At 38.0% G+C, this 24,714-nt stretch overlaps 3 protein-coding genes across 5 annotated transcripts; 1 reads left to right on the top strand and 2 right to left on the bottom strand.

Annotated features, from left to right (window-relative positions):
• The first annotated feature begins 1,200 nt into the window (after nucleotides 1-1,200).
• Nucleotides 1,201-4,035, top strand: LOC121750297 (probable protein phosphatase 2C 4). Its single transcript, XM_042144817.1, has 4 exons — nucleotides 1,201-2,812; nucleotides 2,903-3,016; nucleotides 3,323-3,587; nucleotides 3,689-4,035. The coding sequence occupies exons 1-4, from the start codon at nucleotides 1,391-1,393 to the stop codon at nucleotides 3,802-3,804; spliced, it is 1,917 nt and encodes a 638-aa protein (XP_042000751.1). The 5' UTR covers nucleotides 1,201-1,390; the 3' UTR covers nucleotides 3,805-4,035.
• A 1,574-nt stretch (nucleotides 4,036-5,609) lies between these two features.
• On the bottom strand, nucleotides 5,610-10,572 carry LOC121750515 (pectin acetylesterase 5-like). 3 transcript variants are annotated; one of them, XR_006039887.1, is made up of 13 exons: nucleotides 10,205-10,571; nucleotides 9,990-10,072; nucleotides 9,663-9,792; nucleotides 9,330-9,409; nucleotides 9,113-9,202; nucleotides 8,570-8,694; nucleotides 7,715-7,775; nucleotides 7,209-7,265; nucleotides 7,041-7,118; nucleotides 6,860-6,965; nucleotides 6,371-6,516; nucleotides 5,986-6,267; nucleotides 5,610-5,758 (listed from the first exon to the last, which is right to left on the bottom strand). XR_006039887.1 is itself a non-coding variant. In XM_042145079.1 (12 exons), the coding sequence occupies exons 1-12, from the start codon at nucleotides 10,452-10,454 to the stop codon at nucleotides 6,154-6,156; spliced, it is 1,305 nt and encodes a 434-aa protein (XP_042001013.1). In that variant the 5' UTR covers nucleotides 10,455-10,572; the 3' UTR covers nucleotides 5,610-6,153. The 3 variants fall into 3 exon arrangements, 2 of the variants coding, with proteins under 2 accessions (XP_042001013.1, XP_042001004.1); XM_042145079.1 differs by having other exon boundaries at nucleotides 5,610-6,267; nucleotides 7,041-7,103; nucleotides 10,205-10,572; XM_042145070.1 differs by having other exon boundaries at nucleotides 5,610-6,267.
• Nucleotides 10,573-10,972: 400 nt separating this feature from the next.
• On the bottom strand, nucleotides 10,973-13,853 carry LOC121750648 (actin-like). Its single transcript, XM_042145224.1, has 5 exons — nucleotides 13,623-13,853; nucleotides 12,507-12,578; nucleotides 12,023-12,416; nucleotides 11,300-11,913; nucleotides 10,973-11,229 (listed from the first exon to the last, which is right to left on the bottom strand). Exons 2-5 carry the CDS (start codon nucleotides 12,564-12,566, stop codon nucleotides 11,164-11,166), a joined length of 1,134 nt encoding a protein of 377 aa, XP_042001158.1. The 5' UTR covers nucleotides 12,567-12,578; nucleotides 13,623-13,853; the 3' UTR covers nucleotides 10,973-11,163.
• Nucleotides 13,854-24,714: the final 10,861 nt, after the last annotated feature.

The raw sequence follows: 24,714 nt of genomic DNA, 5'->3' as shown, positions 1-24,714 counted from the left end.
GGTAAATAGTGTATATCAGGTTTTTATCTTATAAGTCGGGTTTAAAAATCATGTTTAGTCATGTAATATTAGGTTTGAGTTGTTATCGTGTCGTGTCAACTTATATTATATTGTATCATTAACGGGTTCGTGTCATGTTCAGGTTCGTTTCAGACCGAACCGATTAGTTGATTAACCGACACTTTTTTTTGAATTTCAAAACTGAAACCAAACCCTAAGTCGGTTTGGAACCAATCGGTCCTATCCGACAGGTTCTTCGGTTCCACTGAAGGAACTGACATCAAGTGAAAGACATTAAAAAATGTGCTATCGCTATTACAATTCCTTGTACATACCTTCGAACTTCGAAGCCCCTCGTCGGAGAGAGTAGCGACATGAAGAGTCAGAGCGACAGCCTGGTCGTGCCCTTGTTGGAAAAAGCAACGGCATGGGGAGTCGGAGCAGTAGCCTAGTCGTCGCCTCGTAGGGGAGAGCAGCCCCATGGGTGATGGGAGAGACCAGCGTGAACGTGGAGAGATAAGTTGAGACTTGAGAGAGAGAAGCGTTGTGTGTAGCGACAATTCTTTAGAAAGAGGTAGGGTTTTTACTTTTTACAATTTTTTGAAAATAAAATGAATATATGAAAAAAATTAAAATTAAACCCACCAATTGGTTCTTCGGTTCTCAGTTAGAACCGAGAATCGCCTAAACCTAAACCCACAAATCGAAACTGAACGTTAACCTTATTTTTTGGTTCTCGGTTAACCAAGAACCCCTATATTTGAATGTAGCTAGTTGGATTTGTGTTCGGGTTGAGAGTTTCGTTGACAAATCAACTTCAAATAAAACCTTATTGGATTGAATCGTTATCGAATTAGCCCGAATCCAACATGCATGATTTACCACCTTTAATTCACTATTACTAATCCATTGCATGTACTAATCCACTATTACTACTCTGTCCAAACAACTATATTGCATTTACTAATCTTTCTAAACAACTAGTATTGCATTTCATCCGTATCACAATCTTCAACCGTTGGCTACTATTCTCCAATAAATTCCCTTCAAACCCCACACGCACTAGTAAAAGGAAAATACACACACATACATACATACATTATACATACACACACCTATAGATACAAATCTATTTGATAACAACTCTATAGTCAACGCCTTCAGCCCACCAAAACCAAAACGCCTACAATTTAATAACAAATCTAAATTTTTATTCTCAACTTCCGTCACCCTTTCCAAGTCAACTCTCTCTCTCTCTCTATCTCAACTCCATCACCAAACGTGAACTCTCTCAACTCTAAACCCATCTCTCTCTCTCTCTCTCTTAGAGAAAGCAAATCAAGAATTGAACATTTCCAATTGTCCATAGTTTCTCTTCCTACTAGCAGAAATGGGAAACGGAATCGGAAAGCTAACTCTGTGCTTCGCCGGAGATATTTCACGGCGGCGCAACGACGTGGCGCTGTGCCTCTCGGAGCCGCTGGACGAGGGGCTGGGACACTCCTTCTGCTACATCCCGCCCGACCCTCTTCAAAAAATCCAATCTTTGGACGACCCACCACCCTCGCAAACGACGACGGTGTATCGCACCATCTCCGGCGCTTCCATCTCCGCCAACACCTACACCCCTCTCTCCACCGCCTACACCGCCGCTTCTGACTCAATCGACAAAGCTTCCGCCTTTGAGAGCTCCAATTTCTTCTCCTCTATCCCGCTCCAGCCAATCCCCAGAAACTCAACCGCCACTGTTAAATCCGGCCCTATCCTTAGAAACTCTGGCCCGATTTCCGGCCAAATTGAGCGCGGATTCCTCTCCGGCCCGATCGAGAGGAGCTTCATCTCCGGCCCCTTGGAGAATCAGTACGATCAGCAGCTGCAGAGGTACAAGCCCAAATCCAATAAATGGGCTTTAATCAAGAATTTCAAGAGAATTGTGTCCAAATCAATCAGGGGTTTCTCTAAGGAATTGAGAAGAAGTCACAATCAGGAAAGTCACGATCATCAAAATATAGAGCCCCAAAATCACATTCAAACAAGTAGTAGTAACAGCGGGAACAGCAGCACGATCACGAGCCACAATTTGAGCACAGATATGAGCTTGATTGATGAAAACGACGACGTTGGGGATGAGTCTTTTGGTAGCCAAAATTTGCAGTGGGCGCAGGGGAAAGCAGGGGAGGATAGGGTTCATGTAGTCATCTCTGAGGAGCATGGATGGGTTTTTGTAGGTATCTATGATGGATTCAATGGCCCTGATGCAACTGATTTCCTCTTGAACAATCTTTACTCAAATGTATCTAAAGAGCTCAAGGGTTTGCTGTGGAGTGACAAGGCCAATTCTTGCGAAAATACAGTGAATAGTGCTTCATTCATGTCCAAGAGCTTGGACAGTAAGGAAAGGGTGGATCTTGACAGGAAGTTGAGGGAGAAGTTGAGCAATTTAGGGCCGGATGGAATTGCGGGTTCGGACATGGCGCCTGTGAATCATTTGGGGGTTTTGAAGGCCTTATCTGTGGGATTGAGGAGGACGGAGGCCTCGTATTTGGAGATATCGAATATGATGCTGTTGGAGAATCCGGAGCTGGCCTTGATGGGATCTTGTGTCCTTGTGATGGTGATGAAGGGAGACGATGTTTATGTGATGAATGTGGGGGATAGTAGGGCGGTGTTGGCTCAGAGAGACGAGGATGGTTGTGGCGTTGGGAGGGGGAGGAAGGACAGTGAGGAGGTGCTCTATGGCTATGAGTATGAGAATGTGCACCATTTGAGTTCTTGTCAGCTCACAATGGATCATGGCACTTGTGTTAAAGAGGTAGATTCTTGTTTTCTCTAATCAAGGTTGGATTTTTGGCCTTTGTTGGTGTTTCGTGTGCTGAATTTCGTGTTTTTATTGTTGATGCAGGAGGTGAGGAGGATAAGATATGCGCATCCTGATGATCCGGCTGCAGTCATCAATGATAGAGTGAAAGGTTCCTTGAAGGTGACAAGGGCATTTGGAGCTGGTTTTTTGAAACATGTAAATTTCTCACCTTTTCTTCTTCTTGTTAAATGCTTCTTGCAGCTTATATCATGTTTATGTTGATGCATTTGATCTAAAAAGTAACGAAAATGCCTAGTTGGCATTCGAAATAGATGAACAACCTTTCTATTTCAAACTTGTGTGAATGTCTTGAAGCTTTATTAGACTGGCTAGCCTTATCCATCTGTAGATTGCTTCTTGAATTTGAATTCGGGCTTGAAGTTATTTTTCTGTAATGCAATCATGAACGGAAACCTAAGCCGTTGGTTAAAATACTGATCGTGCTTTCTCTTGATCCGGCAGCCAAAATGGAACAATGCACTTCTAGAGATGTTTAGGATCGACTATGTTGGAACCTCACCGTACATCATATGCTCGCCTTCTCTCTGCCACCACAAGCTAGAGGCGAAAGACAAGTTCTTGATCCTATCTTCCGATGGCCTCTACCAATACTTCACCAATCAAGAGGCCGTCTCAGAGGTTGAAACATTCATGGCAATGTTCCCAGAGGGGGATCCGGCTCAACACCTTGTCGAGGAAGTCCTGTTTCGTGCAGCCAAGAAAGCTGGTATGTCTCGTCTATAGGAAAAAGGCGCAAAAGAAACATCTATTGAAAGCACGCTAGAGATTTTTTTGTCCCAATATCTAACCGTTGTGAAACCATTGCAGGTATGGAGTTCCATGAGCTTCTTGATATCAGACAAGGCGATAGACGGAGGTACCACGACGATGTCTCTATTATCATCATCTCCTTCGAAGGGAGGATATGGCGATCGTCGGTGTAAGTTAGTAAAATATAGATACAGATTAGGAAAAAGTGCATAGAAAAGTTTTTACAGTGTTGGAGAGTTGTTTTTTTGAGGGTGGAAATACCTATCAGTGTGTGTAAAATTATGTGTATAAAGTTGGGAATTTTGTAAGTTATGGTGCAATCTTGAAAGTAACATTCTTGATCAAGAAGTGCCATATTTCAGCCGCATTGAGCTCTAAATACTAATTCTTTTGTTCTTTGCTTATTCTAATACAAGTAGTACTACTACTTATTAAGTTACTAGGACTACTATTATTCTCTCTTTTATCTCTCTCAATACTGTTTGCTTATGAACACAGAAAAATTCACGATAATGTAAATCTTAAAATCAAATACTGCATAATAAGCAAACTAAATGTTGTAAGCAAAACTATTTATAGATGTATGGATTAGATAGAAACCTAGTACTCAAAATATAATTTGGAGTAGTATTAATAAACTAGTAGTAATTAGTGACGACGGGTTTTTCTAGAAGAAATAAACAAAACCACAACTCCACCCTCAAATTAGATAGTTGACTTCCAACTAAACAACGAAATAGTATGATGCGTTATATAATTATAATCCATGATTTGTTGGATGGATGGTGCATGAACAAAATGCTTTAGGTTCATGATTAATGCAAATGGGTGCCGAATAAATATTATTTAAATATAGATTTATGAAAAGTAGTAGTATGAACTATGCAACTTATTAAATATTAGGGACAATTGCTTGTGGTTTTGGTATCTCTGACATCTCGTGACTTTTATTATAATTAATCAAAAGTTTGGCCTGTAGTGTCAGCATCGATTGTGAGGGCTGTTGATGGTTGTATATCATTTTAAGCATAATAGCTTTAAATAAAAATATTTAGAAATGCATATGTACAAGTACAATGACCCTATTTTTAAAATTGAACTTTAATCGACTTAGTTTAAACTATTTTTATTATTAATAATATTATTTTCTTAATAAATTGTCCCTTTTATATTTTTTAAAATATCCTTAAAAAGAATTTGATTTGAAAATTTTAGAATAAATTCTCACATAATTTTCCATTTGATTTAGAGATAATTTTGCATATAACCAATAAAAAGTTACCCTTCCTAAATATGAGATATTTAATTTAAAAAGGTTAATTTTTTCCATATTATTACATAAGGGTAGATACGTATATTAACGAGATACATTCACGAAATAAATTAGAAAAGTACAGAACATAATTAAAAGTGGTGTTTTTATGAAGCCAAATTGATGAACTGAGAAAAAAAGTAGTCCTTGAAATATAACACTGTTTCTCAACATAGATTAACCCTCTTGAGATTTATATAACACATTATAATTGAACATAGATTAACCTAACTCTCTTGAGATTTATATAGATTCTTTATTGATGGGATATTGCATGCTTGCAGAATATAGGTAGTGTTACTCTAAAAAAACAAAAGAATATGGATAGTGCGAATGTTTAGGGTTGGACAGAAAAATTTCATAGGGAGATTGTTATTTCTATTATATTATGAAATCCTTTCAAGAACAACATCGAATGTTAGCTCAAATTCATACCAATGACATAATTTTGGTTTTCGACAACCACTCATAGTTGAATAGCAACACCTTCCACTAAATTCGATTTCTTAATATGTTAACTTGGTTCAAAAGCTTCATGGCCACCAGCAAATAAGCTTATAAGTCAACCCATATTAACATTTTTCTGTCATAAAAATCATGGAAAAAAGAGCATATAATTTAATCTCACATCACAATAATTGCGTAGAAGGGTTTCATAAAATAATATAGTAGCAAGAATAGCTGGAGAGTCATCGTCACAATAATTCAACAATAATACACTGTCATTTGCATGTAGCTATAGTAGTATTGAAAAACTGAGGGTTGACCACTGTGTATCGCAAAACACACGCATACAAAGAAATTCGAAAGTCATGCTGCATGTGGGAAGAACATCAGCAAAGTGGTTACACTCAGTTTGATCTTATCAAGTCATAAACTCTGAATGAATGTAAAAATTGACAATTTTATATGCTCTACAAAACAAATCTGATCTAGAAATGTAAAAAAATGCATTTTCTCATTTTTAAAGAAAGAAATATGAAGCTGCATTTGATCAGCAAGTTTCATATTTCAATACCATGATTTACCAAAAAGAACTTACAGTGCTCGAAGAAGTTGGACAAGGGGAGAGTAACATATTCTTCCATAGGCAGCATCTAAAACTGGTCCCAGTCACGGCTCATACTTGAAAATCAATTCAACCAGCTAAACAGTTGCTGTGAGGAGAGACGAGATAATTGCATCTCTAATGTAATCTTGGGAGTAATTCTCACCCAGCTGAGAGATCTTTGTTGTAGCAAGTAGGGTTGCAGGGGAAAGGACAGTCAACTCTTATTGCGGATTCTCTTTCGAAGTACCAATCACCTACTGTTTCTGCAACTGTCTGTTTTACAGAGAGGAAATGGAGATGTATATGCTGATTCAAGCCATCATGGACAAACATATTGTGTCTGAACAATACTTATACAAGAACAAGGAAAACTAACTTTGTTGTTGATTCTGGGAGATGTGGGTGAATGCCATGTCCCAGCTGCCCATGTCTGGCAATGGATAAAACAGGAATTAATAAACATTCCCCATTTTGGTTTATTCTGAAATCCATCTAGTGTCCTGAGCAATGAATTTCTGTAACCTGCATACATACATGAAAACTCATTACTGGAAGCAGAAGTTATAAGAATTTATGCTAATGTGCACAACTGAAACAATTTTAAGCCATGGCAGAGTTAAATCCGGAATGGACAATTCCGAACATTGTATCCACTAGAGTCTAGATTAACAAACAACACTACTAAGTTTAGGTAAGCAGGTAATATTGACAACCCAATTTCCACCATTAAAGTTAGTTACAGGGACCCAAGAGAAGTTTGATCTGAACACATAGTAATTGCCAGCTGATTTGAAAATCAAACATGTGACTTTTTTGCACATAATATGACTGTAAGTGAGAAATCTAGCTTATAGAATAGGAGCACCATGGAGCACTTCTAGCTGGTTGGAGTTGCAATTAAATATATTTAGCCTGCACTTGCGCCAACTGCCTTGGGGATCCGACGATTTAGGCACATAGATGTTTTCTATCTGGAAGGAAATACAAAACGTGTAATTACAACATGTTAGAAATGTTGAATCCGTTGGTAATACATAACAAAATACCTGCCAAAAATCATATGCTGGTTGAACAAGGAAGACAGGGGTCTTTATATTTCCTATAAATTCCTGAGGGAAGAAACACTGCCATAAGAAACACTAGGTCTTTAGTTTAAGGAAATAAAGAGATTTTGAAGAACAATGATCAGCCAATATTTACAAAAGCAAATTCACCTTAGAGGGCTCGTCAGATCTGGCAACACAATCATGGTTTAAACTTTTTGCAATGCCCTGCAATCAGGTCAGGTGAGGACAAGTTATTTTTCTATTCATCACACAATTTGAAAATTAGATTATTTTGCTGACAATTAGCGTTTGATGCCTGCTGAAAGCAATCATACATCTCAGTTAACCATACTGTTTATAAGAATTATGCACCTTTCAAGGAGATGGGCCATGTTCTAAGCCTCAAGGTCGAACTCTATCTATCAGGCTAGGAAAATGTTCAGTAAAGGGAAGGTTATTGTTCTTAATGTAAAGCCCAAAAGGTTCAGGAAAAATAGAGTTTAGCTTCACAAGAGTACTTGAGACTTCCAACTCTGTTTGTTTTACTAGCGAACAAGTAGTATTGTAAGTGACAGACAGATCCCTAATGCAAGAAATTGTCACCAAAAAAGGCATACGAACACACTTAAATCTCTCGCATACATCAACAGGCTATGAAGTTTTGGATAGATAACCTGGAGATGAACAACATCATGATAAAAGGATTCGATGCTGTGGTTTCCAACAATATCTTTCCTGTAAGAGAACAAATCACTTCTCAATTTGAACATGACAGACAAGGCAAGAGAATATAAAGAAAAGCCTCGTACCAGACTTCAGTATTTCTGAATAGATGCTAATTCAGCTTAAAGACATATTTAGTCAATACCAAGCAATCAACCATCTATCTAGATGCTAAGTGCTTACTACTTCACTTTAAAACTCAGTTAACTGACTACAAGTCCAGCTATTTGCAATATACTCGTTTAAGACACTTTTAGCAATAATCTGTTTGTGACAAAAGGAAAACTGTATTCACAGAGCTAAATGTTCAACCTTATACTTGGAGCAAGACTTGCTATGCTATAAAATGAAACCTTGTGTTTTCCATCAATGTAGAAAAGCGAATTTCCAATCCCTATGTTGCCATATTTGAAAACATCTTACAAAATAAATTGCATAGTAAAATTGGAAATACAACAAACAGCACCACAAGGTTCATTCCTTCTATTCAGCATGTATCAACACTGGCAACCATTCTTTATTCAGGAAATAATACTTTTGTTAATAATTCGTAAACAAATTGGCTCCACAGTCTTTGTCGCTATTGTTTATGTCCCCAAAAACAGTGAGTGTGTGAGGAAAAAAATGTTATTCACAATCCTGTAAAACATTGGGAAAAATAAAGAGCCACTGGCATGCATCAGTTGATTCTTAGTAACTTGAACCCATATCTAATTAACTTATGCAAAGATCTGCGAAGCAAAGTCAAAGAGAAAATAACAGAACAATAACATCAAAGAGGTGAATAGAGAAATTGCAGCACATACTCATTAGGGAAAAAACCTGCATCTGCCAGACACTTCACATCTGTATCTTTTGGAAGAAGATCTCGGAAATCATCACAGTGTATGAGAATGGCCAAACCACCAGCAGAGCATCCTGTGAGAAGGGCCTGTGAAGTTGGCATAAGCAATTGCAAAACCTAATATTTGCAATAAAATTGATGCTGGCAACAAGATGCATTTGATTTATCAAAGATCAACCATCACATCATTTTGAAAATTGAATAATCAGAGTGGGAAGGAGAAAGTGCAGGACCAATGTACTCAGTTTAAGATGTAATTCGAAGATATCATGTAAAACTATAAGCAAATATCAAACTTGAAATGCAATATTGAGACGAAAAAAAACTAGATTTCTCAAACAGAAAGCAAAAATCATATATATGAACGTTTCATAAAAAAAAACATATTTTTGCATGGTAGTAACATATATCCAGATTAAAATAAAAAAAAGGTGAAAAAGACCAGAACATTGATGTTTGGCTACGAGCTGATGGAGACATGGAGAGACAAATTAACTTTAGTTACCTGTCTAGCTTTAGACATTCCAATTGTCAAAAGCTCATCCATAAGTGTGTCCCAGATAAGCTGACCTCTGAAGAAGAGTTCTGTTCCGTTCTGAAACATAAATGAATAGAGATGCAATTAACCTACTGCCATGATTTATCACAATGTTTTATGCTTCCGATAGGTGTGGTAAATAATTACATGATAAATCTGAACCATCATCTATAATATGACTTACATGGAACTCAGTATCAGGCCGGCTGGAAAATGATGATCCATCACAATACCTTACTTTCACCTTGTTCCAGTTGAAAAAATCTGGAAGATTGTCCAAAGCATTAAACAAGAAAGAACTAAAAAGAAAAAATCAATGGCTATAATCCATTAAAATTATATTGACTAACCCATAATTTGGAAGATGTCCAAAACTTTAAACATTTTTTGGAAGTCGATACAATTATATTGAACTCGACGGCTCGACCATAATTTTAAATAAAACATATGCAGTGCAAAACTTAAACTTGAAGTAAATGCAATATATTTTATAATAGGTACACAGTTAACATCATACCAGGATTTTGAACTGGATGATGGCTCAAGATTCCCAAAAACTGATCTTGTTTGTCCATGTAAGTTGATGAACCTAATTTTGTTTTCTTCCGATCCGAACAAGATGTTATATTGCTACACCATCCTCCACCCTAGATAGAAACGCAATATTCATACAAGTAGTTGATGCACAACAAAAAAAGTTCATACTTGATAATAATAAACATCCGATGATTACCAGTTCATTTTATCAATGGCATTTGCACAACTAAATCTTCATGGAGTAACATTTTACACACACATCATTAGACAAATATATCACTCATGCACAGTTATTAAACAAATGAACCTCAACGTGAATTAGCCAACTGTCGGAGCCCGATCCAAATCCTCTCTTTAGATGATAACCAGGCAAACTCCCATCCAAACAAACTGCATCCGATCCGTGTTGAATCAAACACATATACTCACACACTAAGCATATATATACAACGAAAACCTAAAATTCGATTCGCATTGCAGAAAAACAAACATATAATTCGATCCGTGTTTAATGATGCTTACACGCAGAATTTTGCTGCGCTTTGGAAAGAGGCGTGAAAGGCACCCACTCTGAATCTGCCTCAGAAGTTATTACGTTTGTACCTCCAAATGTGCGCGAGGTTTTTGGAAACGGAGAGAGGACGAGGAGGAAAAAAACGATTGCGGCCGCGGCAGTGGCAATTGTAAGCTCCCTCTGTGACAATTGACGCCACCACCACCGCCATGGGCCGTCGGAGGTGAAGCGGGGAAGGCGGTGCTGGTTAGCTGGCATTGTAGGAAAGGAAGTGCGACGAGATATCGAATGCCGCTAATGGAGTTTATACCTTGGGGTACCACCGGGGAGATCTTATTCTTGGAGTTCATTTTCTTTTCTTAAAAAACAGTTGACTCAAAAGCATGTGTTTGATAAAAAAGAAATTTCACTTTTATGGAGTAGTATTATTTGATTTTCACTTCAAAAAAATATAATAATATAGTGTAGTTAATACAAACAATTATCTCACATTTTAAATGAGGTCGATCGACACACCGTGAATTTTTTGTAAGAATCTATAAAAAGAAATTATAATCAATATAATATAATTAATTTCACTTTGTAAGGGAAATGGCGATAGCCGATGAAGAAAAAAGATTGAACTTTGAACTCTATTTCCTAATAACCGGTATAGATCGTGTTATTTAGATATTGTAAATATAGGAAAAGAAGGGGAAAATAATCTAAAACATAAACATAACGATAATAAGCAAAAACTACGGAAATAAAAGACAGTGATTATTGAAAAACAAGTGTGCGGAAAAACATTCAAAAAACCAATAAAAGCAAAGAGAGCCCAACAAAGGCAACAAACCTATAATAGCAGAATTTCAAAAGCAAGAAAAACAACATAATGAAAATGTGCATACGTAAAAAAATGGAAAGTAACAAAAACCAGCAAATGAATTGAAGAGCATTTCCTTGGAAGAAGTCGATGATTGAGCGATCAGAAACATTTCCGGTGCACAATGGAAGGGCCAGACTCGTCGTACTCGGCCTTAGCAATCCACATCTGCACAAAATCAATGAAATATTGAAGAATTTACAAACGCGTGTAATGTGTAGTGTGTAACGTAACGTGCCTGCTGGAAGGTGCTGAGGGAAGCGAGGATGGATCCCCCGATCCAGACGCTGTACTTCCTCTCGGGCGGAGCCACCACCTTAATCTTCATGCTGCTTGGAGCCAATGCGCTGATCTCCTTGCTCATCCGATCAGCAATACCGGGAAACATGGTGGTGCCACCACTCAGCACAACGTTCCCGTACAAGTCCTTCCTGATATCCACATCACATTTCATGATCGAGTTGTATGTTGTCTCGTGCACGCCAGCAGCTTCCATTCCTATCATTGCTGGCTGGAAGAGCACCTCAGGGCAACGGAAACGCTCATTCCCAATCGTGATCACTTGCCCATCCGGCAGCTCGTAGTTCTTCTCTATGTCCGAGCTAGTCTTGGCCGTCTCCATCTCCTGCTCAAAGTCCAGGGCAATGTATGTCAGCTTCTCCTTCATGTCCCTCACAATTTCCTTCTCAGCAGAGGTTGTGAAGCTGTATCCACGCTCCGTCAGGATCTTGGCGAAGAATTCAGTGAGGTCTCGCCCAGCAAGGTCAAGTCGAAGAATTGCGTGAGGGAGAGAATACCCTTCGTAGATAGGCACAGTGTGACTCACACCATCACCAGAGTCCATCACAATACCTATAACAAAGGTGCACATCACAAATAAGAAACATCACAGATTCTTCCTGTTAACTAAGCTCATTGTATCCTATAAAATTTGCACGAAGACGACGAGATAATCTCTTACCAGTCGTACGACCACTGGCATAGAGGGACAGAACAGCCTGAATAGCAACATACATGGCAGGGGAATTGAAGGTTTCGAACATGATCTGTGTCATCTTCTCTCGATTTGCCTTTGGGTTGAGGGGTGCTTCTGTGAGAAGAATTGGGTGCTCCTCTGGGGCAACACGAAGCTCGTTGTAGAATGTGTGATGCCAAATCTTCTCCATGTCATCCCAATTGTTAACAATGCCATGCTCAATTGGGTACTTGAGAGTTAGAATACCTCTCTTGGACTGAGCCTCATCACCAACATAGGCATCCTTCTGTCCCATGCCGACCATCACACCTGTGTGGCGCGGGCGGCCTATGATGCTCGGGAACACGGCCCTCGGAGCATCATCTCCAGCAAATCCAGCCTGAAACATGGAACAACATAACATAACAGTCTTCCCAGAAACAGAGAACTAGACAGAAACATTGATGTTTTTTGTGTAAACAGATATTACCTTGACCATTCCAGTTCCATTGTCACAGACAAGGGGTTGAATATCATCACTCTCTGCCATTTATTTGCTGATCTGCCAACAGAATACAAGCTTCATGGTTAATTTTGATGAAATCTGATAGGACAGCATGCGTACCAATAGAAATTTCATTCGTCGCATCATGTTTAGGAAACTTGTTTTTCCTATAGGGAGAAAAGGTAATAAACAACTCCGGTAGATCAAAATGCATTAACAACTGTAATGAATCACGTCGTGGAAGAGGTAAACTAACTCCTAATATAAGCAAACTGCATATGCCACTAGAATATGACAAAAGAAAGTTGATAAGGGCGATGCTACTCTACATCTCTTTTTTTCCACAAAGTCCAGCTCCCTTGAGCTAGGATACAGATTTTAACTTGTGTTCTATTCAACCATTCAGCTCCCTCTTTTTTTTTCCACAAAGTCCAACAAATTGAGAGTTTTCACAAACTGGATCATGCTCAATTCCTTAAGACTATATGAAGGGACTAACAAATTGTTTCAGTTGAAGCTATCAAATCATGCCTAGCATCATTTGCACTAAACGGAAATCATACTCAATTCCAGATTTGCTTTTTCCTTCCAAGAAATGCCATTTTCCAGAAAATCTTGCAAGCTAGCTATATCTCCTTAAAATTTTATGAAATCGAAACCAACAATAGACAAATTGTCACGTGGATTGAATATATACAACACAGATTCATATTTATTCCACAGAAATCTCTCAAAAAGCCGAATGCAGCTGAATTTATTCAACCTAATATACCATATCCATCACATTTCAGCATGCATTACGCATCGGCATCACACGAAGCAACCGAAAAAAGAGGATTGGAAAAAAAAATATCTGAAGTTTAAAATCAAATAACAGCCTGCTCTTACGAAAGATCGTATCCATGCAAACACAAAAATAAATCAATATAGGCACACGCACATTGATAGCATAAATGCAACGATTACCTAAATCAACCTAATAAAACAACGGAAAACTAATCTTACGAGGAAAATAACGCGAAAGAGCAAATAATCCACATAAATTCAACCAAAAAAGAAAGGAAAAGGGAAAACGAAGAATCAAAAATCAGAATTGATCACCTCTGATTCGAACGATTACGAGCGTTTTTCAGAAACAACAGAATGCTATATGGCCTTCTTCAAACAGCCGATCACGTTTAAAAAAAAGTAAAAACAATTGGAAAAAAGGTGCGAAAATGAGGGAGCGGAGTGAAATGAAAATGAAAATGCAAATGCGAATGAAATGAAAGAAGATGGAAACTTGAGCTTTAAATGCAACTAGAATCTCGCATCATCTTCTCCGATTGACTCGTGCATTATTAGTGTAGTGTACAGAACGTTTGTAGGGTGAAATTCATATTGACCCCTCTCTATTCCTATCTTTATCATTATTATATATTGACTCCTCAAACTACACGATTATCTCAAAATTGACCCCTTAAAAGTGAAGAAATGCATTTTGTGGCCTTGAGTGAAATATAATCTCTCCATCTTTTTTAATCCTGAAATTATACATTAATTTTTTTTATTCGAAGTTAGCAGTATAGTTTCTGTTGTCGTGTCGGGCTGGGTTGCTAAAAATCTAGGCCCAATTTTTGTGTGGCCCACTAAGTTTAGCCCATATAAAGTGGGATGATATCCAGTGATGGGCCACGTAAATTATCCAGGAACGATTACAGTGTTTTATAAAAAGGTTTACAATTGAAAGTTAATACTCTGTAATTTGATATCATAAAAATTAACATTATTTCATACATAGACTAATATTATTTGTTAATTTTATACTCAATCTGTATGAAAGTGATTGATTTCTTTGTTTTTTTAGTTGTTTCAATACAAGTGATTGATTTTCATTTTTAGCTTATAAACAAAACGTCAAATTTCTCTACTTTACTCTCTCTTTGCCTCTTTTATTTTATTATATTTCTTACTTTATTCTGTATACTTAACGCAATAAATATCACTTTTTTAAATCTTGTGCTAAAAGGAAACCAATCACATGCGATGGAATGAAGGGAGCAGTACATAGATTGAAAATAAATCATGAACATTCATCTAATGATCGATACATAAACCACACATTTTGTTATTACTCCCTCTGTCTGCGAATAGGAGTCCCGTTTTTTTATTTTAGTCCGTCAGTGAATAAGAGTCCCGGTTCATTTTTAATAAAAGTGATAATAGGGTCTCACATTCCACTAACTCATTCTACTTGTACTCACATTTCATTTAAAACTAATATATACAAGTGGGATTTGTATTCCACTAAGTTTTTTCCACCCAATTTTCTTAAAGCTCGTGCCGCCAAGAAATGAGACTTCTAATAGCGGATGGAGGGAGTAGTTAATTAAAATTTGGTTTATACCAGTATTCACTGTAGAAATCGAAATGAGTTTCAATATCAAATTAGTAAAACATATGAGAGAGCGAGAGAATGAGTGATACAAAAATGAAAAGTAATTAGTTTTTATGGATACATCAAATTTAAAAATAAGAATATGATAGAGTAGTACATATTTTCATAATTGAGTTATTTTTTAAAAAAAAATTATGGATCGTTATCTTTTTTTGTCTTAAGCGTATTTTAACATTTGAGCGTGTTAATTTTTGTCCTAGGCTACCAACTTCTATTTCCTAGCTAGCACTCAACATACGTACAACTAGATAGTAGTATATGTGTTTTGGAATCTAAAAAAAATACCTTAGGGGCTAGCAATGCTTTTATTTTATAACGTAATTTTAAATTTGAAGAAGTAACATTGCTATCTCTATTTCAATTTTCTTTTTCTAACTTAGGGGCTAGCAATGCTTTTTCTTCAATTTGAAGATCGCATATTTGATATAGTTTCTAATGTAATATGATGAATTGAAGAATAATAAATAATGCTATATATAGCGGCCTATATATATGTGTCTGCAGTTTGTCTGCATTAACCATTTATATGAAGGATTTGTCTTTTTGATTAATTAGTTTCTAATGTCATTTGCTACTACTATATATTTTGAATAGAATAATGCTATATATGTGTGTGTATTTATATTTTTGATATCTTCTCCATATTCTAGTTTTGTTATGTTTATGTATAATCAGATTGTTAAATTATTAAATGTAAGTTGAAACCCTCAATATTAAGTTGGAATAATTTTGTAAGAAAAAAGCGATAAAATCCAAAAAAAAAAAATTTGTTGGAAGATGAGTTAAATTAGAAAATTAAAATATATATCAAATGAAGATTTTTAATTAATTTACCACTAGATACATATCTGTAAGAAAATTTATGTGTCTTCGATGAGATATTCATACATTGCAGACATCACTCTATGTGGTGAGGAAAAAAGGAATAATTAAATAAAAAGAGAATAATTTGGTTTGCTTGTTTTTCTGAGAGAACAAGATAACCAATTTATTGGAGTGGGTAAATTTATTGATGAATGTTACGATCGAATCTATTAACATTTTCAAGCCAAACTCGAAAGTTATTTAGTTGTGGTAGAAATTATAAGTTGCTTAAAGTTAAGATTTTGAATCCAACAATGAGTTTAAAGTGTGGTACAATCTATGATCTACCTAATGCCGTTTATTAGATTAAGTTTATTAACAGATTATATGCAGATTAAGTGTACTACTCCTCATTTGAATTAAAGTAATTAGGAATGAGGTGGATCAATTAATGTTCTATTTATTGGTTTTATTAAGCATTCATTGTCACTACTCCTACCTTTTTATTGAGTTATTTATAATTCAAATTACACTTTATTGATTTAATTATGTTGATTATTCAAATTTAGTTGAAGCCCTACTAAATTCAAATTTGAGCTAGGTTAGGCCACGCTAAAACTAAACTTATTTGTCTATGCCCCCTTTAATTGGGTGTAATCAGATTATATACGTAATTACAACTGATGAAATAAAATAAGAGAGGGGGTATTAAATTAACGTGAGTACGTGAATTGGATTATGATGTCATGTGATATTATGATCTCAAATTTGAATTATGTTTCCATATTTTTAAAGAATCCTTTCGGGAATAATTAAGGTATTATAGTATTAATATATTTATTCTAAATGTACTTTTTTTTCTTTTTCTCAGGCCCGGTTCCAACTTCCAAATCCACACGAAATAAGCAAGGCCGTTTGTTGAATTCCATTGTCTTTTCCTTACCAATTTGTTTCTATACTAATTTTAGTTAAAGATGTTAACTTTCTTAGTCGAAATGTGAGATTTAAACTTCAGATCACTTTATTCTGTACAAAATGTTGAACTATACTGCTTTACAGTGTGTTATATATCTCATTGAACTCATGCTTCATGCGTGGTTTAATCAATCCTACGATTATGAACTGAAATTTGAAACAAAAACATATTAATTTGCTATATTTTAAATATCGGTAGTTTTGGCAAAAAAACTAAATACTGCTACTGGCTTTATGGAGTGTCATAAGAAATTAAAGTCCTTTGTTATTTAATGGGAAAATGTTATACTACAAAATCATAAAATTTAGCTCAAATATATTATTTTCCATAAATTTTATAGTTTGTTGCAAATATAAGAACTTTGCTTTTTTAGTAAATTTTTCATGAGTAGGGATTTTCCCCAAATCAATACTTATATGGCCAAATTTAAACGTATATGACAAATACATGAATCAAAACAATGTCATTTAGAATATTAAACTTAAAATATACTCCTTAGAAAAATTCACATTATCTTCACTTTCCTACTTCCTTGGTTCCTCCTCCTCCTTCTCTCACCACTATCTCTCATTCGTCGTGACAAAACTTAAAACCTAAGTTTTAATTTGGCCATGTTTGTATAACTTGGGGGAAATCATAAATTGTTGTAAATTTAATACAAAATCCACTTATAGTGTTTGTGACAAACTCTTAAGGTCGTGAAAATTACCAAATTTTAGTTAAAGTTGTGATTTCAGAGCATGTCCATTGAGCATGAGTGCTCTAAGGCTGAGCACACGCAACACTCACACACTTCCATCTGCTTAAGCATGAATTATGTTTTCCTTCCGAAGATTAGATTTGAAAAAAAATGAATGAAGCAAATGGTATTACTTTCCATTTGCCTTTACCACTTCCAGCACTGTAATTCTAAAAAAAACCATGTATACTATCAATTTCTATGTCCTAATTGGCAAAGTATATAATTTGGAAATCGAAATATCATGAGATTTCTTAAGAGCACAATACATTATGGAAAAAAATGATAATGGATTTTAGAAAATACTCTCTCCTATTCATAACATAGCTCTCCTCTCCTCATTTTTCATAATTTTCACCAAATATTGATGTAGTCATTATTTAAGATCAATTTGGGTATAACTATTTTACTATTATGCGTGCGAAAGTTTAGAATAAATTATGTATAAGATGGAAATAGTTTGGTACATTTTGCATTATTTGCATAGACCTTTTCCCCTAATATAAAAGGAGATTAATACCTTTAATTTGAAATCTCATTAACTAAATTGTAATACCTTTAATTTGAAATCTCATTAACTAAATTACTTAATATAGTAAAAAAAAATTATATATATTTAATTTGCAGTACTTCAATAGTGATAATAATGACTCAAAAGGAATTCGAATTTACAGCCACCAACTACTTTGACCCTAGTCTGAAATTATGGCCCCTACTATATACTAAAAGCTAGATGGGGAAGAAATCGTTGCATTTAAATCCGTGCCCAAAAATTTAATCGTCTTTTTTCTTAAATCGAATAATTACTTTTTGAAGAAAAATATGATACTTCAAACAATGTAATGCGACAACTCATTTCAGGTTACAAATAACAAAACCCACCACGATTTTAAGAGTCGCTCTGTTCTCATTAATTTCGAGAACTACTTTTTCCTATTATTCGACGATTTACTAGTATTTGATTTTTATTATTTCTAATATATAGTAGTATAATATTTTATTTATGAAAATTTGGCTCGATTTTTATTGGGAAAATTACGTTCCAATACCTAAACTATTGACATTTCCGAAATTACATATGAATCTAAATAAAATAACATTAGTAAAGAAAATGATTTGACACTAAACCGACACCATTTTAATGTCGAAAATTAGTCGGCGTAACCCTTGAAGCGAATTCTTAATGCCAAATTGGCGCTGTTAATTTAATGCCTATTCATTTTTATTTCCGTTAATATTTTTAATAATTTAAGTATAAAAGTATCATTTTGAAAATAATAATAATTTGAGAATTAAAGTGTAAATTTTTTTCCATATTATTTTAGACAAATATTTCAATGCAAAATGTGTAATATAAAACCATAATTTGATTTTTCAATTACCATATATAACCTAAATATCTAAGCTCCATGAAATATGAGAGTGAGATTACGATTAGTTTGCCTCACAAATTTAAAAATAAAGTATAGTCCTCGACAAATATTTTTCTAGTTCCCTCACTAACTAATAGCTAGCCCTTAATATTAACGAGAAAAAAGGTTTAATTAAAATTCTCCTTTTCACGATGATAAATGTAGTGAATGTTAGCAAGTATGTAATTACACATAAATACATATGTATTAACTGTGCCGTACATAATCTATTAATATTACCTCAAATATATGAAGAAAATAACAATCATACTATTCTAAATTCTTCTTAATTTTTGAGTGGAATGCAACTATTCAAAAAGCTCTATCGACTGATATATGCTATTAATCCAGTATGTCATCATTTACGTAAATAATGATTTTTTTATCATAAAAACAAAATACTACTCCCTAATTATACTACTCACATAGCAAAATATAGAAAGAAGTGTATTTTTCACTATATTCGCCTATATAATAAATAACAGACTTTCTTTGTCATCTTCATAGCGCTCTCTCTCGCTCTAATGTGCTCCAAAATCGATCTCTTCTCACCATTCAGCATGTCGATCAACCTAAAAGAAGAAAGCATAAAATGCGGAATTCCATCTCGAAATAACGAAATTCAATCAGGATTTCACGAAGATCGCGGTAATTCTGATCGTGGAGAGGAAGAAGGCAATGCTAGCAGAAGAAAATTAGAAAAATCGGTAGCTGATGAAGAGGAGGAGGAGGAGGAGGAAGGATTCACAACTCCGACATCGCTGGATCAAAAAATTCCGGCGATCGCGCAGTGCCCTCCGCCGCCGGAGAAAACAAGGACTTGGTACCCGACGCTGAAAAGGCGAGCGCGGCCGGAGTTTAGGCGCCGCCTACTGTTCTTCACGGCGGCTGAGATTGAATCGTTTTTTTTGTCGCCGATTAGCGGAGGCGGAGCCTATGTGGAGGAGAAGAAATCGAAGAAAGCTCGAACGACTCAATAATTGGGCGATAAATTTATTACTTGTATGATGGTTTGGCGAATTTTTGATGGTGATGAATGCAGGAAAATGCAGATCACGACACAGAGATTTACGTGGTTCGATTTACTGAGGTAAATCTACGTCCACGGGAAGAAAAGAGGGCAGAGTTGTATTGCTTGATCTGTTTTCTACAGCTTACAATACAGACTTGCTATTTGATATTTTATCTCTAGAGAACTCAACCCTTCTTTATCTGATCTGAGTTCTATTTATACATTGAACTAAGATCGTGGCTTGCATCACCACTAATGATGGTTGTGAATGTCGTGGAGGTCATGGAGATCCTGCATGGGTCCACTATCCTGCATGAGATCCTGCATGAGTCCACTATCTCTGTGCTTGGTCCACTATCCTGCATGTGATCCTGCATGAGTTGACTATCTTCCAGTTCGGTCGAATACTGAGACCGAACTGCTGAACTATTGCCGAGCAGCTTTTGCCGATCTGAGAGTAGAGCTTGATTGGTCGGCTTTTACCGAGCTGTAGGCTGGGCCGAACTCTTTGGTAATGCCGAACTGATACTCTTCCTTGGTCTTTGGGCTGATGGGCCGTCACTGCTATTGGGCTTGTTTAGTACGTACCCCATCACTACCCCCCCCCGAAAAGCGAAGTGAATCACTTCGGCGAAGCGAGTCACTTCGGCATTCTGGATAAAGGTACGGGGGAGGCTGACGTCAGGGGACGTGCCTTGCGCGTGACTGCATTAAATGCGACAGTAAAATCCGGCCGTTGAATCCTGAAAAGGTGGGATTCGAAACGGTGCGATGATTTTGAAATCTTCTCCGAATCTGATAAATACGTCCTTTCTTCATCAGTTGAACACTTTTGCTATAGCTTCTTCTGCACTCTATCTCCTTCGCGTAAAAATTTTCTTCCGCTTTCAAGAATTTTTTGAGAATTTCTTCAGACTTTCGAAGAGTAAGAACTATGTCTTCTTCTTCTTCTTCTGAGTCAGGTAGCGGTAGGAAAAGGGGTAAGGGGTCTTCTAGCCGGAAAGAATCTGGGGAGAAGACCGTAGAGTATTTTCACAGCGTCTTGAGTAAGGATACTGTGATATCCATATACGAAAAATATCTTCTTCCCAGGGGGAAGGCGGTGGTTCCCGACGACGATCATAGGGCTAACGAGCCGCCGGAGGGTTATGCCACCGTTTACGAAGCCTGCTTAGAATGTGGGCTTCGTTTCCCTCTTCCCCCACCTTTTGTAGAGCTTCTTGATTTCTTTCAACTCCCTTTAGGTCAGGTGACTCCGAATTCTTGGAGGCACTTATCGGCCTTTGCTGCCGAACTGCGTAGGCTAGATAAGGATCTGTCTCTGAGGGCAATCCTTAATTTTTTCCAGTTTAAGAGGAAGGGATCTTGGTTTTACCTGATCCCTTTACAGCCTTTTAGGGCCTTCTGCAAAACCAAATGGCCGAAATGGCAAAACCGCTTCTTTTTTTATAATAGGACAGCGGCTCCGGGCTTTCCCTGGAGAGGGCCGAAGTCCGTGATTCCTCATCCTCGGTTAGAACCGTTGGCCGAGCTCGAGGGCGAGCTCAATAAGATTCCTATGATTAGGAAACAGTACTCGGAAACTGAGCTCGTCAAGGGCGACCTCGTGTTCAATATCTCGTCTTCGGACGAAGAAACTGAGGGTGAGGATTTCTTTTTTATGCTTTACTGCTTTAGCGGCGAAAACTAACCTTGCTTTCTTGCTTTTTGGCAGTGTACATGCTGAATAAGATTAGCCGCAAATCCTCCGAGCTTAAGGAGCCGGAGAAACAGAAGGCTACCAGCTCGGCGCCTGATGCCGAGAAGAATCCGAAGAGGCAGAAGACCTCTTCGGATCCAAAGAAGCCGGAGTCGACTTCGGCAAGTAGGAAGGGGAAGACCCAGAAGCCCCCGAGAGCGCCAGAGAAAGACGTGGTCTTGGCGCCTCCTTCGGAACATATCTGTGAGCCCTTTTTATGGCCCACGGACTTCGCCGAGGTGAATTCTCTTCTTGATTTTCTGGCCTTGCTTTTTTTCCTGTATTTTTTGTGGCCCCTCTGTTGACTTTTTGCTTTTTCCATTTTCAGAGGAACGATATGCTCTCCAAGCTCGTCGCCGTTGAACTCTCCAAAGCGTCCAACGACTATGCTGAGATGCAGAGGAAGTTGGCGGCTGCTTGTCACCGGGCCGAGCAGGCTGAGGCAAACTTTGAGAAAGCCAGAGCTGCTAGGATTTCGGCCCAGGATGAAGCTCAGTTTGCCAAAAACCAGCTCGTCATCCAGCGAGAGCAGACGAAACGGAGGGATGCTGCCGCCGTGGTTGCCCAAGGAGAGGTTCTCCGTGCTTTCGCGGAGAAACTCTTTCTGAGCAACCAATTTTCGGCCTTTGTCGGTGATCTGCTGAAACTGATGACCGACAATGCCGAGCAGGGGCCCGAAGTCATCCTGCCGCTGTACGGCCGAGAGATAGCAGCTCGGCTTCAGAGTCTGCCGGTGCTTGAGGAGCTTGCTTCGTCCTCGGTCCTGCTTTCTGCAGACCAAGTTCGTAGTTGCCGAGCTGACCGCGATGAGAACATGGAGGCTATCTTTGCCTCCATAGGGTCAGTTTCACCCGCTCCAATTTTCCATGGAGAGGGTGAGACCGAGCAGCATGAGCGGCAGACCGGCGATGAGCAGGCCGAGCAGGAGGCGCAGCAGATCGGCTACGGTGGCACCGAGCAGGCTGGGGAGAGCAGGGAGGCCGAGGCTGAAGCTGAAGCAGACAAGGAGAAGGAAGCTGAACCTCACCGAGAAGGCGGAGACGAAGCTGGCGGAGTATGATTTCGTCTCCCTTCTCTTAGTTTAGTTTCTTCCTTCTTGTAAAACGGCCTTGAAGCCCTTGTGTAGAAAAAATTTTTTCTTATGAATGAAAAAATTCTTCTTTCTGCTCTTGTGTCTTCGTATAGCCTTTCGTACTCTCTTTTACTCCTGTTGTGGTTTACTACCTGCTCAGTAATCTGAAATGCCGAACTGACATAGCTGCTTTATATTCTGAACTCTTAAGGAGCTGGAGGTACTTCACTGGAAGCGGCTGTACTCTTCGGCTTTAGACGAAGCTGAGAAAAGAGCCATAGCTGACCAGGTGAAGAATGACGAACTCTTGGCTCGTTCAGTGAAGCTGGAGGCCGATAATAAGGACTTAGAGTCCGAAAAGAAAGATCTGGAGGCCGAGCTGAATACCGCCGTCGCTGAGAGGACTGCGTATGAGGATTTCATCTGCAGGCGCGGGGGAATGACCATCTCTGAAGTTCAGGAACGAGTTGACGAACTGTGGGAGGAATATCATGTACTCCGGAGGAACAATGCGCTGGAGAGCTCGGCTTGCCAACAAGTCGTGAAATCATTGCGGCGCTGGGCTTCTCGGTACGACATCATTCTTTCCCGGCGTCCCTCAATCGAGAGATTCCTTAGGCATTTCCCGTCAACAGATGGTCACACTCCAGCTCAAACCCCTGATTCACTTGCTCAAAACCTTACTCCAAGTCAGCAACGAACTCAGGAACAGCCAGAAACGTCAAGACGAGAACGGACTCAGGAGCAACCGGAAACGTCAAGACAAGGACGGACTGAAGTTCGTAGAGGAGCTGTGATTATGAGTGAGCAAGATCAACAAATGCTTCGTGAAGAGACTCTTCGCCGCCGAGGTGCTAGAGCTTCCCGGGCTCAGGGAAGAGGCAGTAGGTCGATTAGAGCATCTCGTCGACCTGCTTATTCTTCAGCTGCCGAGAACGCCCGAACTCGGCTTCACGAGGATTTTGTGAATAGATGGCTCAACTTTAGCAACCATGGACAGTAGAATGGTCCTTTGTAATAGCGTAACGCCATCTCGTAGGGTAGCGGAGTTGTGTGCCGAACAAGATTTGAAAAATGAAATTTTGTTTTCGCTTCTAACACTGTGTATTTACAGCTTAGCGAAAAAATTTCATCGTACTTGTCCTCGGTCTTATGAAGTAAACTTCTTTGACCGGACTTGGTCCTTGGTCTTATGAAATAAACTTCTTTGACCGGACTCGTCTTTGGTCTGATGAAATAAACATCTTTGACCGGACTCGTCTTTGGTCTGATGAAATAAATATCTTTGACCGGACTCGTCTTTTGGTCTGATGAAATAAACATCTTTGACCGGACTCGTCTTTGGTCTGATGAAATAAATTTCTTTGACCGGACTCGTCTTTGGTCTGATGAAATAAATTTCTTTGACCGGACTCGTCTTTGGTCTGATGAAATAAACATCTTTGACCGGACTCGTCTTTGGTCTGATGAAATAAATTTCTTTGACCGGACTAAGCTTGTGTCTTAATTTGGCGAGTTTTATCGCTTGGATCGGACTTTCCCTTGTCCTAATTCGGCGAGTTTTATCGCGTGGATCGGACTATCCATTTGTTGCAGTTCGTTTCAGACGAACTGCTTGTTTTTTAAGCCGAATTGTGGTCTTGTATCTTCTTCAGAAGCTTGGACTCACAATCGTTGGCTTATTGTTGCAGTTCGTTTCAGACGAACTGCTTGTTTCTTAAGCCGAATTGTGGTCTTGTATCCTCTTTAGAAGCTTGGACTCACAATCGTAGGCTTATATATGTTCTAAAAAGGGGATCAGCCTTCGAAGAACAAGATACCTCAGCAACATTTGTAAGAGACGACACGCACATAGACAGACAAAACGCACATAGACAAACATGAAACACAAGTAAAAAAACAAAGAAAGCACATACCCCTAGGACCGAACTAGACACAAGACTGACTGACCGGACTGTCTCTTACAAATGGAACTTCTTGAGGTTGGAAACGTACCATGTTCG

The sequence above is a fragment of the Salvia splendens genome, chromosome 1, assembly GCF_004379255.2.
Source record: "Salvia splendens isolate huo1 chromosome 1, SspV2, whole genome shotgun sequence".
Classification (NCBI taxonomy): domain Eukaryota; kingdom Viridiplantae; phylum Streptophyta; class Magnoliopsida; order Lamiales; family Lamiaceae; genus Salvia; species Salvia splendens.
The sequence above is the reverse complement of the archived record's forward strand: the minus strand, read 5'-3'. Positions and strand labels throughout refer to the sequence as shown.

Excerpts from the sequence above, each read along its gene's own strand:
- LOC121750648 (XM_042145224.1), bottom strand. The coding sequence starts at position 12,566 with ATGGCAGAGAGTGATGATATTCAACCCCTTGTCTGTGACAATGGAACT. Across the intron at positions 11,914-12,022 it reads TGCCAGTGGTCGTACGACTG|GTATTGTGATGGACTCTGGT; the intron begins GTAAGAGATTAT and ends CCTTTGTTATAG. Across the intron at positions 11,230-11,299 it reads CCCTCAGCACCTTCCAGCAG|ATGTGGATTGCTAAGGCCGA; the intron begins GCACGTTACGTT and ends GATTTTGTGCAG.
- LOC121750515 (XM_042145070.1), bottom strand. The coding sequence starts at position 10,454 with ATGCCAGCTAACCAGCACCGCCTTCCCCGCTTCACCTCCGACGGCCCA. Across the intron at positions 8,695-9,112 it reads GAATGTCTAAAGCTAGACAG|GCCCTTCTCACAGGATGCTC; the intron begins GTAACTAAAGTT and ends CCAACTTCACAG. Across the intron at positions 7,266-7,714 it reads ATGATGTTGTTCATCTCCAG|GGCATTGCAAAAAGTTTAAA; the intron begins GTTATCTATCCA and ends ACCTGATTGCAG.
- LOC121750297 (XM_042144817.1), top strand. The coding sequence starts at position 1,391 with ATGGGAAACGGAATCGGAAAGCTAACTCTGTGCTTCGCCGGAGATATT. Across the intron at positions 2,813-2,902 it reads ATGGCACTTGTGTTAAAGAG|GAGGTGAGGAGGATAAGATA; the intron begins GTAGATTCTTGT and ends TTGTTGATGCAG. Across the intron at positions 3,017-3,322 it reads GAGCTGGTTTTTTGAAACAT|CCAAAATGGAACAATGCACT; the intron begins GTAAATTTCTCA and ends TTGATCCGGCAG.